We start from the raw sequence: 13,487 nt of genomic DNA on the forward strand, positions 1-13,487 counted from the left end.
TAAGATTTAATTTTTTTTTTTTTTAAAGAAGTCTCTTATGTTCACCAAAGCTTCGTTTATTTGATCTAAAATACTGTTATACAGTAATATTGTGATTATTACTATTTAAAATAAAAATAATATATATTCTAAAATGTAACTTATTCCTGTGATGGCAAAGGTCAATTTCAGCCGCCATTACCCCAGTCTTCAATGTCACATGATCCTTGATCCAGAAATCATTTTATATCCCAATTTGATGATCATTTCTTATTATTAACAATGTTGAAATCAGTTGTGCAGCTTAATACTTTTTGCAGAATTCAAGATACATTTCAAAAGACCAGCATTTAGTTGAAACATATTTTGTAAAAAAGTTTATTTCTCTAAGATTTCTTTTAAATCTTACTAACTCCAAACGTTTGAATAATATTGTACTTATTCATAAGAAAATGGTGGAAACAGTCATGTAAAATGGTCACAGGATGTTTTAATTGTAACTGAGAACTCCAAAAAAGCTTGTAACAAAAACTACAATATTAGTTTGTGCTTTTCAACTTCAATTCATAATCTAACACATCACAGTATCTCATGCTGACCTCTTTTTAAAAGGATCTGAGAGGCAGTCAATGGCATCAGGCTTATGGCAACCTACATTCAGAAAGTCAATACTTTCATAAAAGTGTTCTTCAGATCACTTATTTGAATCCAATAAGGTGCCCCAGACAATCACCTGTGTTGCTGTTGGCTGGAATTCTGTTTGTCTCTCTCTGAGGTATGACCCTCTATACTATTGGTTTGCTGGGATCTGACAAGGCACACACACGCTGAAGCTCCAGCAATGTGCTTTGGTAGATTTGGACCCAAGACCCACTGGCCCTTGTCTGGACAAAACACTTGAGTACCCTGAGAAAAGTCCATGGCCTCCCATGTGTACCCTCCCAATACGTAGATCTTTCCATCCAAGACCGCCACCCCTGCCTCACTGTTAGGGTACCTGAGAGGGGCTATCTTGGTCCATTGATCAGTCTGCGGGTCAAAGGCCTCAACTCCCAACACGTCGAAACGCTCCATGCTGTCCTCATGGTCATCACTGCCCCCAATGACATAGATTCTGTCCTCCAGAGACGCCATAGAGTGCCAGCCTCGCGCCAACATCATGGCCTGTCGTTCGGACCACGTGTCCGCAGTTTTAGGGTCATAACTTAGCATGTCACGTCTGTACGGGCCGATCTGGTAGTCATGACCCCCAGAGATGTACACAATGCCGTTGAGAATAGTGCCCGCATGACCATATGTGAATCTATGAAAGAAGATTAAAACATTTTTTTAAAGAAAAAATAATAACATTTGACAGTTAACTGAACATAAGAAAGGATGAGATTTGAGCCACTTTTATGGTATTTTTTGTGTGAATATTTTCACAAAAGTTTGTCAGCCCCAATAAATTACCTCTAGAATCAGAATCAGTTTTTATTGCCAAGTACAAGATATACAAGGAATTTGTACTGATGCACATGTGCATAAAAATAGTAAGAAAACAAGGAATAAAAATGTTACAGACATCTATTTTAAAATGTAACTATACATTAGTGTAATGAGTGCAAAAAGTCACAGTTTGAACTTTGAAGAAGGTGCAGCATAGCAGACTGAGTAGTGTGCGATTAATGTAACGTGTAGGAAAAAGTGCCAGTTTCAAATGGAAAGAAACTGTTTTTGTGGTGTAATGTTCCATGGTGGAAAGTCAGTCCAATGTGAATTCTGTTTGAAAAAGTCTGCATTTATTTGATTTTCTATTTTAACATGTAATGTGATGCAAAGCTGAATTTTCAGAATCATTACAGTCTTCAGTGTCACGACCCCCCAGAAACCATTCTAATATTCTGATTTGTTGCTCAAGAAACATGTATTATTGTTGTCAATTATGAAAAACAGTTGTGCTGATTAATAGTTTTTTGAAAACCATGAACATTTTTTATTAAATATTCTTTGATGAATAGAAAAGTCAATTTAAATATTAATTTCCTTAAAATATCTAACTGACCCTAAACTTTTGAACAACAGTATATGGATTCAAAATGCATATCCACATAAAAAAATTAAAAAACACACACATATATATATATATATATATATATATATAAAAACAACCAACCAACCTGGGCAATCCTGCAACATAGGCCCAGTAGTCCTCAACAGGATGGTACACTTCAACAGTAGACAAAGCACCACTATCATTGCGTCCCCCAACGGCTATAAGACAGTCTCCCATGGTTCCCAGATAGAAATCCACACGCCGCTGGTTCATAGGAGCACCCTGCAGATCAGCAAAACACTCAGATTAACATTCAAACTCTGGTACAATTCTCTACTTGTCTCATGCTTGCTAATTACTATTATTTTAATTAACATTTAATTTGACATTTTGTATCTTCATCTATATTATTAGGCTATATCTATAAAATTAAAGGTCAATAACTGTGACTTCACTCTCCACCATTTTCACCGTCTCCCACACCCCTCGACCAAATGAGCATGGGCGATTCTCTCGTTTTACTCCAATTACTCATCATTTGAATATCATGCCATCATCACTGTTACTAATCCTGCCAAATTTCATCTTATTTTCATCGACCGCCCACCAGGTCAACTAGGCAGCTTCCTGGAAGAGCTGGATGTGCTGGTGTAGTTCTTGGTGACTTCAACATCCACCTAGACAAACCTCAAGCAGCTGATTTCCTAACTCTTCTAGTCTTATTTGACTTGTTTGAGCACACTCCTGTGACACACAAAGCAGACAAAAAGATAGGTCCCATTCTCAGAAGTCCACTACATCTTTCTGACCACTTCTTTCACCAGTTCTCTCTGCCTTCATACTCACCCCTGAATCCTCCTCTGGTCACCTTTTGCTATAGCCTCTATTCCCTCTCCTACACACTTTTCCTCACATTCTCTGCATCCCACCCACTAACCACTTCTTGCTCCTTTGAGGCCAGAATCGAATTTAAAGGGGTCAGTCATATGATGCCGTTTTTAAGAATGGCATCATATGATGGTTGTCGATATGATGGCATTATGTATATGATGGTTGTGTACAGGCACTGCCAACCCACATTTCAGTACAATCAACTTGTAAAAGTGCATGTACCATTATATTACGACCCCTTTAAAGGGATAGTTCACTTTGAAACTAATTTTTGATGTTTTTGATGTCTTTGTTTCCACAGCATTTTCAATTTTGACATTTTTTGGTCAAACCGTTGTTGTCTGTCAGTCCTATAATGCAGTTTTAGGGGGTCCACCTCAAAGAGCATGCACAGAGAAGTCAAAATTAAACATGATTTAATGACTCGTGAATGTAAGTACACATTGATGGCCTAAGACACGAAACGAGCAGTTTGTGTGAGAAAACAAACAGTATTTATATAGTTATTACCGCTTGTTAACAGCCGTCGAACTGATCTGAATCAGATGTCTAACTGAACCGAACTGAACCATGTCCAACGTATGCCGGAAGTGGTCTCTCGCGCGTTTACGTCACGCATTGTTTACACGGAGATTTCGGAAGTTTAAACATATTTAGATCAAAATTGTCTTCCATTGCCATTTCCCATATATCTAAATATGTTTAGTGAAAGGAAACTTCCGAAATCTCCGTGTAAACAATGCGTGACGTAGACGCGCGAGAGATATCACTTCCGGCGTAATGTCTGGAGACGGTTCAGTTCGGTTCAGTTGGACATCGGATTCAGATCAGTTTGACGGCTGTTAACAAGAGGTAAAAACTATATAAATACTGTTCGTTTTCCCACAAAAACCGCTCGTTTCGTGTCTTAGGCCATCAATGTGTACTTACATTTACGAGTCATTAAATCACGTTTAATTTTGACTTCTCTGTGCATGCTCTTTTAGGAGATCCCCATAGACTTCCATTCTATGACTGACAGACAAATGCGGTTTGACCAAAAAAAATGTCAAAATTGAAAATGCTATGGAAACATAGACACCTACATCTTGGATGCCCTTGAGGTAAGCTAAAAAATATCAAAAAATAATTTCAAAGTGAACTATCCCTTAAAGGTTTTAACACAGGCTTATAGAACTACCACTGGAACAGCACCCTAAATTCTCTCCTGCAAGTTTATACTCCACCAGCTAAAGTCACTGAATGAGCGACGTCTTGTTCCATCACAAAGTCACTCTCCAAAACTTTTACCCTCTTTGTTTCTCTCTGGTGGAATGAGCTGCCAAATTCCACCCAAAACCACTGCCATTTTTTTTACGAGGCAGCTAAAGACACTTCTTTCACGAGCACTTAAGCACTCAATACCCTTAAACAATGCACTCACACAAACAGAATTCTCAGCATTTCTTCTCTATTTATCCCATAAATGTAAACATCTGAGTCTGACAATAAATCATTGTTCTTGACCTTAGATGGAGACAGAATTATGTCTTAATAAACATAAAAATAATAAATAGTAATAATGTATTAATCAAATTTAAATAAAGAGTGATTAGCCATAGTCTGGTTGACTTTTAAACTGTCATTAGTGAAGCTCATTACCTTAACCCACACGTTGCTTCGGGGGTCATATCGATACAGCAAGTTGCTTGCAGAATCTCCCCCATTGTCCCGTGAGGAGCTCCCACCTGCAGTGAAGATAAATCCCCCCAAAACTGCAACGCAGTGGTGACTTCTCTGAGCTGGCAGCTGTGTCTCGACAACCCACTTTCCTGCTTCTTCATCCAGCCAGCACACCTCGGCACTCAACTCCTCTCCACGTTCAGATACCTCCCCTCCCACCAACAACAGGCGCTCCACACCTCCTCGAAGCCCTGTGCGTGTTGTCTGGAGAACAGGTTGGGCGCTCAGTCTCGTGTGGTAGCCCACTGCTTCCTCCACTAATGCCTCACAGCCTGCGTCCGGAGGCAGCAGGGAACGTATGGCTGGCAATACGCGCCCTATGAGGTCATCTGGTGGGATGAGAGCTAAGCGAATGTTGGAGAGAAGCTGCTGGGCGAACACAAGACGTTCGGGTCTTTGACTCAACCACTGCAAGGTGACCTGCAGAAGAGCTTGCTCATTCTCGTGCTGCACCTGCTCATCTGCGAGGTAAGCACAAAGCTTGGGCAGCCGCACGTCTTGAAGGAACTCGGATGTGACGGAGAGCGTGGTGAAATGCTCCAGAATGAAGCGATCTATGAAGGCATCCAGGCGGTCTAGACTATAAAGGAAGGCAAGCTCCTGAAGGTACAAGTAGTTGTCCTCGCGTACCTCTTTCTCCAGATATTGGCAACAGAAATCTACAGCTCGCCACACCTGCAGCAAGTGAGCGGTTTCCAGGACGTAGTCGATGTTTCCACCGTCGAGTGGTAACTCTCCGCTGTACAGGAAGTCCACTACTGCTTTAACACCAACGTATGAGGCTCCCACCAGCTCTACCTCTGCCTCGTGTTCCTCTCGCATGCCCAAGGTGAACATCGCCTGGAAGTAGGGGCTGGACACCGCAAGCAAAGCCCGATGTGCAGGGATCCGCTGGTCATCGGCCACCAGAACAACATCACACAGCTGGCCATGCTGTCTTTGTTCATTTAACCCTTGAAGGAGGTAGTTAGCCTGGTCTGCCCATCGATACACCTGTTGTGCATCAGAGTTAGTTAGTTCATGATAGTTTCAAGACACTTGTAACAGACTTTTTTTAATGTTTCGTTAAATATAAAATGTGCAGTTTTTCCTTATCTCAATTCTTAAGACTTTATAAAGACACCTGTGTGCATGAGGTTTGTTAGCTAGTCATGTGACGTCAACATGGTCCACCAACGTTTTCTAGCAGACTGATATAACAGGATTCTTCATTTTGTGTGAAAGCAGATGATTATCTTATCTTTAAGTAACTATACAAAGAAATAATTGAGTAACAATAAATGCTTATTTCATATTAGGAATTTTAATTATTATTGAAAAATTATTATTTACAAAAACAAAATATGAAAGGGTGGTGCATCAGTTATTTTATTATTATTTCTTTCCTATTAAATAATCTATTTTAATTAGCTTTTACTTTTTATATTTTCTGTTATATTTTGTTATATTTTTTATGTTTATATCTGGTTTTAATTTCATTGTATATCAGTTTTAGTCATTTTAGTACTTCAACTTATTTCAGTTAGTTTTCATTTAAGATTTTTAAGTTATATTTTATTGAAGTTTTATTTCAATCATCGAAAATGATTTTAATAAATTTGGTCAACCATAACAACAAACCCTAATGCATACCTTTGAATATTCACTTATTCTGTGAGGACGTGAAAGACGAGATTGCTTTCCAATGTCCATTGTGTCACCTGCCACAGGACTCTCTGCAAAATATCGTAAACATTTTTTTTATCGGGAGAAATTAAATGTAACCATGTATAATATACAGTTATATAACGCTCAAAACAGTAACAGACATGGTAAAAAAAAGACTAGGGCTGAATACAAAAGGAAAGGGGCATTTACACATGCACAATAACTCGTGATTACGTTTTACTGATATTCAATTTAATTTGACATATTTTATCGTTACATCTTAGACAACAACCTCACAGTCAAATGCAGATATTATTTTACCATTTTTCCATTCTTTGTCCGTATTAACTACTAGTTAAATACCCGTACGTGACTATAAGCAAGTTATTTTGACCCTAGCACAGTGAAGCAGTGAGTTGAGTTCTATCTCTTCCGTGTTGACCTTAATTTCAAAATAAAAGTTTTTTTGTGCTCAATTTCGCCCTGTAGAAATTCAGACTGAAGTGTCTAAATACTACTACTACTAATAATAATAATAAAATCATATTACCATATTACACAACATTGCACCATCAGAAAACATTTAATTCATGTTTAATAAAATACAAGACAAATAATTGTTCTTTGAAAAGAAAAGCCAGTGATAATCATCTTTTGGCTGCAATAAGGGATATTATGCAAAGTCAGCAATAGTACTCTGTGTGAAATAATATATTAGCACTTACTCTGAAGCTTTTTTTTTCTATAAGTATTTTTAAAATACTCCTGGGGGGTAAACCTGTCAACACATGGCTTATGAATCAAAAATTAAAAGGAAAAGTACAACTCTAACCACCTCTGGACTCTAACCACCTATTGCTTTCAGAAATAATAGGTACTCAAGTGTAAATTAAGTAAAGTTATTTATGCACTTAAATACCTGAGAGGGTTTCTTCACTGTCCTGTGCATTGGGGGGAAATGGACATTTTCAAAGTGTTACTTTCCTCTCTTTTGATGTAACGTTAGAAAAGTCTAAAAGTCTTACTGCACATCATGCTTCAGCTTTAATGTGGGGAGGCAGGATCACCTGTATGTTTTCTTTTCTTTTTTTTCTCAGCCTTTTTCTTGGTTGCTTTTATAAGGCAAACATTTATTTACAGTGCATTTTTAGGATAAACACAAATCCATTATGTAGAATATTCTAGTAGGCTACTTCACTTTTACTTGTTCACATGTTCTAGTAGAGGGTAGTGACTCTGACATTACAATGAACAAAGTTATTAATTATTTAGAAATTATTAAAATATAAAAAAATATACTGAAATAAGTGACATCTAATATGGTCACGTCACTACAAACTTAATTTGTCTGCTACTTTTTTACCAGCCCTCTCTCTCATGACTTTTGCACACTTTGAAGAGTTCCCTGGTTTGATCTCGGATGTTTTAAGCAACGTACGAAGAACGGGCCCCAGGTCCACAAGATGGCAGAGTAACTCAGACCAAATGTTATGACAGAACAGAACTGGGTGGATTTAATGTAGCTCAATACCCAGGTTGGCCATTAGGAGGTGAAAAGCTTTCTGATTCACTGGAACAGCAACCTGACAGACAAATATCACTAACGCCCATTAAGAGGCAATAGGAAATGAATCGAGTCGTGAAATTAGTTGCCTCTCCATCCAACTGAGAGAAGAGACGTCTCTGTCACACCAGCAGCATCCTCTGCCGCGTTTTGGGATTTATCTGCGATTTCTCTCATTCCCCCGTCTTTGTTTTGCATTATCTTCCTTTGCATCGTCGAAATGGCAACGCGAATTGACAAAGAGGCTTGCAGAGAAGCATACAATCTGGTGCGAGACGACGGCTCAGATATATGCTGGTGAGTAAGCCTTGATTCGCTGCACATCCAGATATGTGCTATCTGGCGCGTGCTGGCGAAACTCGTTACATTGTTTCAACAATCTGAACTGTCAAATGATACCGTTTAACGCTGTTTATAGTTGATTAAATGACATGACATGAATGAATAAATGAATGAATGAATGTATGTGGTGCAACTGCAACATGTAGGGATGGGTCTTTTACCCAGGGGCAGTGTCTCAAAATCTAGTCTGCACCCTACTTGCATTTCCCCCAAAAAATGCCTAAGTAGGCTGCTTGCTAAATTTTGAGACTCATCCATCGTTTTGGTAACAGTTAAAATATACACTTTCTGTTTAAAGGGCATCTTTTAAGTATGACGGATCTACTATTGTACCAGCTGGTCACGGGTCCGACTACGAAGAATTCAAGAGTCAGTGTACAGGTGAGTTTATTTTCCTATTTAGGACTACCTGATTTATGTTGTTAGGAGGACTTTAAGGTCTTTTTGAAACCAGTTGCAATTAATTACTAAATGAGTTGTTAAAGGGATAGCTTACCCCCCAAAATGAAAGTTTGATCAAGTTTACTCACCACATGTTGTTCCAAACCTATTTGACTTCCTTCCTTACGTGTTAGGGACTGACTCAGTCACCATTCACTTTGCCTACAATAAAAAAAAGATGTAATTAAAGTGGATATTGACTGAGTCTTATAGGCTCTAACCTTCCCCTCTGAGTTTCACAGAAAAAAACAACAACAAAAAAACTCTTGAAGATTTGAGAAAAAACATGACCGTGTGTGAATGATGACAGATGTTTCATTTTGGGGTGCACTGTCACTTTAAGTTCTACATATCACATGTTAGGAAGTAATTATATTCCAAGGTAGACCATACCAAATATGGCTTTGTACTTGTCCTAGATGACATGGCAAGAGGGTGAGCTACTGGTGAGATGTTCAATGAGAGGTTTTTACTAAATACACACACAATTGTATTAGTAATCAGTTAATCAACATAACTCCTATTCAACTTGATACCTAATTTAATCTAATAAGCTACAGTGAATTCGTATATGCTGCATAAGGTGTTTTTTATAACTGTAAATAACTGTCTAGCTCCACAGAGAGAATGAAATGATGTAATTTCTCCCCTCTTGTTCTGTCATCCTTAATGACCTGAGATTTGGGTGTGGTGCTCAGTTATGACTCCATGAGTGGATTTTGTAGCCACTAGCAGATGTAAACTTCTACAAGTGTGTTGCAATACATTGGCTTCTGCCATTGTGCTCTGATAGACGATCAAGGATGTCTTCCTTTATAGAGCAGTATCATGTTACATTAAGCTATTTTGCTGGAGAATACTTTGTGACAACTTCAGTCATGAAGTTTACTTATGTTTTAAATCCAAACAGAAATCCATTTGTGCTGTAGCTGCTGCCCATTAACTGTTTAAGCCTTCAAAACATATTTTTTGTAGGTTCTTGAGTAGTTGGAGAATCTTCTACGTATATGAGCATTGCAATCCCCTCTAAAAAGCTGCAGTAGACAGGACAATATGAAAAGATTTCTGCTTTATCGAGAGGTATCATAAAGTGTATGTCAGTAGTATTGAGTTATCCTGACTTTACTATGTGGTTTAATGTGACAGTGAATCTCTGGGTGAAGAACATGATTTTTCATTGCTTAAATTTGTGTTCTGCTTCATTTTTCATGTTAAACTTTGCTTTTTACTGTAGAGCATAAACTCAAATGGGTTTTTGGGTCAAAGTGGCTAAGAATTGTAGAGTGGGTCACATTAATAAAATAATACATTTTGCACATCATTTTATATATATGTGTGTGTGTATGTATGTACAGTATGCTGATGTCTAACAAGTTAGTATTTTAAATGTCTTTTTGCTGCATCATCATAGCCTGGTAGCCTGGAAGTATAGAGTACATATGTAGTAGTCAGCACAAATACATTGACTTTGTGGAAGTGAGTTCTTCAGAAATGCCCTGAGTTCGCCAAGAGGAAGTAAAAGTGCATGGAATCATTGCCACATTTCGAAAATGCAAGTGTATAGCTGTGTTTTCACGCAATCGTGAAATAAGACAGCCCAACTCTTCTTTTTTTTATTACTAGACTTCATGCTTTCCCTCTGTTGACTGTTAGCATGTTGACTCATGAGCACTGCTCACTTCCTAAATGCGGTTTGTTTAAGGTTTCAGTTCTATTGAAATACAGCAGAGGTCTCAATAATGTGATTTAGATTCACCATCCACTTTGCTCTTGAAACCTTAACAGTCAATGTGCCAAATACAACTGGCGGTATTACCCATGGTTCCCTGACTTAGCTTCTTAAACCTTAAGCCTAGTTAATCAACAACAGAAAACCAGATATTATCAGTCTCAAGTAGTACCAAGGGAATTCATGTGGCATTGGTTTTCCAGGATCTTTCTATTGTGTCTGTCTGTCTAGCTGTCTATCTGTCTGAGTTTAATTACACTTACTTTATGTACTCTACTGTATATGTATGTGTGTGTGTACATGTATACATGACACACATATCAGAATGTGTGTACATTTCTTGTTAGGGAAAAGCAGAAGTTTCAGCAGAACTATATTCACAGATACATAGAGAACAAAGTGCAAAGGTGTGTATGATTAATATGTGAATAAATGATTTTTAGTTAGTGCTTTCTTCCGCATAAGGCTATCTCTGATGCTGTCAGTGTCTAAACAGACGCATGGCAGAGTTAGGAACAATTGATGATGTTATCTTTGAATCCTGCCCTAGTCCTACTGCAATGCAGTTGTAGCACATTTGGGAGGAAGTGGCCAGCTGTTAAGCTGCGAGAGACTGGGAGTGTTACCGATGAATTATTACATCCTTATCAATGGAGTCGGTAAACTAGATCACCTCCTTTCCTCACCCACTTACTGTTCCTCGTTTTTCATGTCATGTGATGTCATAGAGCTTACATTTCTCAGCCTCGTTCACCGCTCGCACATGATGCTCTCAGATTACATTTTATGTTGTCTTTCTCTGGTGAAAAAAACAATGCAATAGTGTAGATTCAAAACACTTGCTACAATGGGGACAGTGTTTATTCGAATCTAAGCTCTTCCTTGTTATTTAAAAACAAAGTTCAGCTGAACTAGAGAGACATTAAAGAAGCACATGTAATGTTAATGTTAAAGTCAGCATGAAATCAGACTCGATCCTATTTACTTACCTACTCACGTTCCTGGTTTTTACAGACCCAAGGCATACAGAGATATTTGACACATTGACAAACTTAGTGGCAAAGTGGATGTCAGTGTACTGTAGGTTTATTTTTTACTTTTTATGATTTATTTAAATATTGTTTTAAAAGTATATCACATTTTGCCATTTCTTTGTAGTATTAGGGCCAGAGCACTGATGGTGTTATTTCCCTTTTTAATTGGGGAAATAATTCTATTGCAAATAGGTCAGATAGAAAAAAAGAAGTTAAATAAAAATAACAATATTGACTTCTAAAACCACTTTTTGTATTTATATTCAATATTGTTCTTGTCTGCCAGAGTAAGGTCGGATTTATCTTAATTTAGAGGCTTTTTTAAACCAATTTTGATTTGTATGTGACTAATTATGTATTTAATTTGATTAACATTTTTATTCAATTGACAGTCGTAAAACAAACGAACAATATTCAAGAGAATGGCACAGCATCCTCCTTGTTAAGTTTCCTCCTTGCTTTCTCTCTGACTCTCAGATGACGCCCGTCTCTTTGGTTTCGTGAGGATCACGACGGGCGACGCCATGAGCAAGCGTGCCAAATTCACCCTCATCACCTGGATTGGCGAGAACATCAGCGGACTGCAACGAGCTAAGATTAGCACTGACAAGACACTGGTAAAAGACATTGTGCAGGTGGGTTTTTTCATTTTCTCTTACGCCATTCCTCATGCTATATGCAAATTTTACGACTCAGATTTACAAAATTTGACACACCCAGACACTCAGATAACAATGTTCATTTTCACTGTAAACAAATCGGCGTGCTCATGCAAACAGTCTCACTGCTCTTCTGTCCTTTTTCCATGCAGAACTTTGCCAAGGAGTTTATGATCAGTGATCCCCGGGAGCTGGAGGAAGACTACCTCCGCAATGAGCTGAAGAAGGCCGGCGGGGCCAACTACGACGCCCAGGCCGAATAGAACTTGGGGACGGGTTTCCATAGGGTTGGATGAGAAGGAAGGGGAAAACGTCATCTTGTACACATGCACACACAGACAAACATAAACACACACACACACACACAGACAAATGCAAATATACATACCTCACCCCTATTGCCAGTCTGGGCATGGTTGATTTATCTACTGTATTGTGCATCATCTCAATGTCATCTCTGCTAGTGCTATGAGGGTTATCTGGGGGTTTATTGTTTTTTTTTTCAGGGGCATTTTTGTAACTGTAATCAGAATTTCTGAGGATGTTCCCTTGGCTCCGAGTTGTCATCACTGTGATATGCTTCCATTATCAATGGAGGGCATACGAGTCTAGCATTGTTTTATTTAAGGGGTTTATTATGAATCTTCATCTCCCTCTAAAACAGACCACTGTGTTTACGGTCTCAATCTCCCATGGAGAGGAAGACAACATGGAATGTGTGCATTTGTGTATGTGTGTGTTTGCAGACACTGCACTGTGACTGGCTAACTTGCATGCGGGGGGTGGAGTCTTAAAGGATCCTGAAGCTGTGATTGGCTGTTTCTCTCCACTCAACAATGGAGCAGCCATTTCTCTAGTGTAGCCTTCATTTTGGATTACATTAAAATACCCACAAATGTTTTTTTTTTCTTTTTTTTTTTAGTAGGTTTTATTTACATTTACAATCTGTGGTTCTTCCTTTACAATAAAAATGCCTCCCGAGCCAAGACAAGAAATACGATGGTCACAAAAGCAATCATGTCAGAATAAAATTGTTGTTTTTTCAAGACTTGTCCTTGTGTGTCATATTTTGCTTTGCTTGCGATACTCTTTGACGTTATTGCGCTGTGGGTTGGCCTCTGCCCCGCTTGGGTAATGCAAGCCGCTTGGCACGGCACTGCTCTGCACGAATCCTAACAATCCCAGGGGGCATATGGGGGAGTCCCAGGGGTTGTCATGGCCACTGCTGTGGTCAAGCTGCTCTGCTCCAAAGCCTGTCAATAATGGTCTCTCATCTCCCCCCAAAAACATTTCCCACCCCCCTTTCCCCCTCTTTTGTAACCTCTTTTCCTCTTCTCCCCCCCCCGTCCTTCTTACTCTCCCTGCCTTGCGTTTAGTCCAACAGATGTGATCCCAACTGCATAATTGCTTAATCCATAATCTATAAGCTTCTTCCAGGCTGCTT

The 13,487-nt window shown here is 38.7% G+C and overlaps 2 protein-coding genes across 3 annotated transcripts; one reads left to right on the top strand and one right to left on the bottom strand.

Annotated features, from left to right (window-relative positions):
* Window positions 1-449: 449 nt before the first annotated feature.
* Window positions 450-8,879, bottom strand: klhl36 (kelch-like family member 36). Of its 2 annotated transcripts, none has more exons than XM_089116360.1 (5): window positions 8,711-8,879; window positions 6,260-6,342; window positions 4,547-5,620; window positions 2,139-2,296; window positions 450-1,282 (listed from the first exon to the last, which is right to left on the bottom strand). In XM_089116360.1, exons 2-5 carry the CDS (start codon window positions 6,317-6,319, stop codon window positions 709-711), a joined length of 1,866 nt encoding a protein of 621 aa, XP_088972486.1. In that variant the 5' UTR covers window positions 6,320-6,342; window positions 8,711-8,879; the 3' UTR covers window positions 450-708. The 2 variants fall into 2 exon arrangements, with proteins under 2 accessions (XP_088972486.1, XP_039506326.2); XM_039650392.2 differs by lacking the exon at window positions 8,711-8,879 and adding an exon at window positions 6,596-6,735.
* Window positions 7,854-13,089, top strand: cotl1 (coactosin-like F actin binding protein 1). Its single transcript, XM_039650393.2, has 4 exons — window positions 7,854-8,135; window positions 8,479-8,561; window positions 11,862-12,019; window positions 12,196-13,089. Exons 1-4 carry the CDS (start codon window positions 8,059-8,061, stop codon window positions 12,304-12,306), a joined length of 429 nt encoding a protein of 142 aa, XP_039506327.1. The 5' UTR covers window positions 7,854-8,058; the 3' UTR covers window positions 12,307-13,089.
* Window positions 13,090-13,487: the final 398 nt, after the last annotated feature.

Source organism: Pimephales promelas, chromosome 10 (genome assembly GCF_988280905.1).
Source record: "Pimephales promelas chromosome 10, fPimPro1.hap1.1, whole genome shotgun sequence".
In the NCBI taxonomy this organism is placed as follows: Eukaryota; Metazoa; Chordata; class Actinopteri; order Cypriniformes; family Leuciscidae; genus Pimephales; species Pimephales promelas.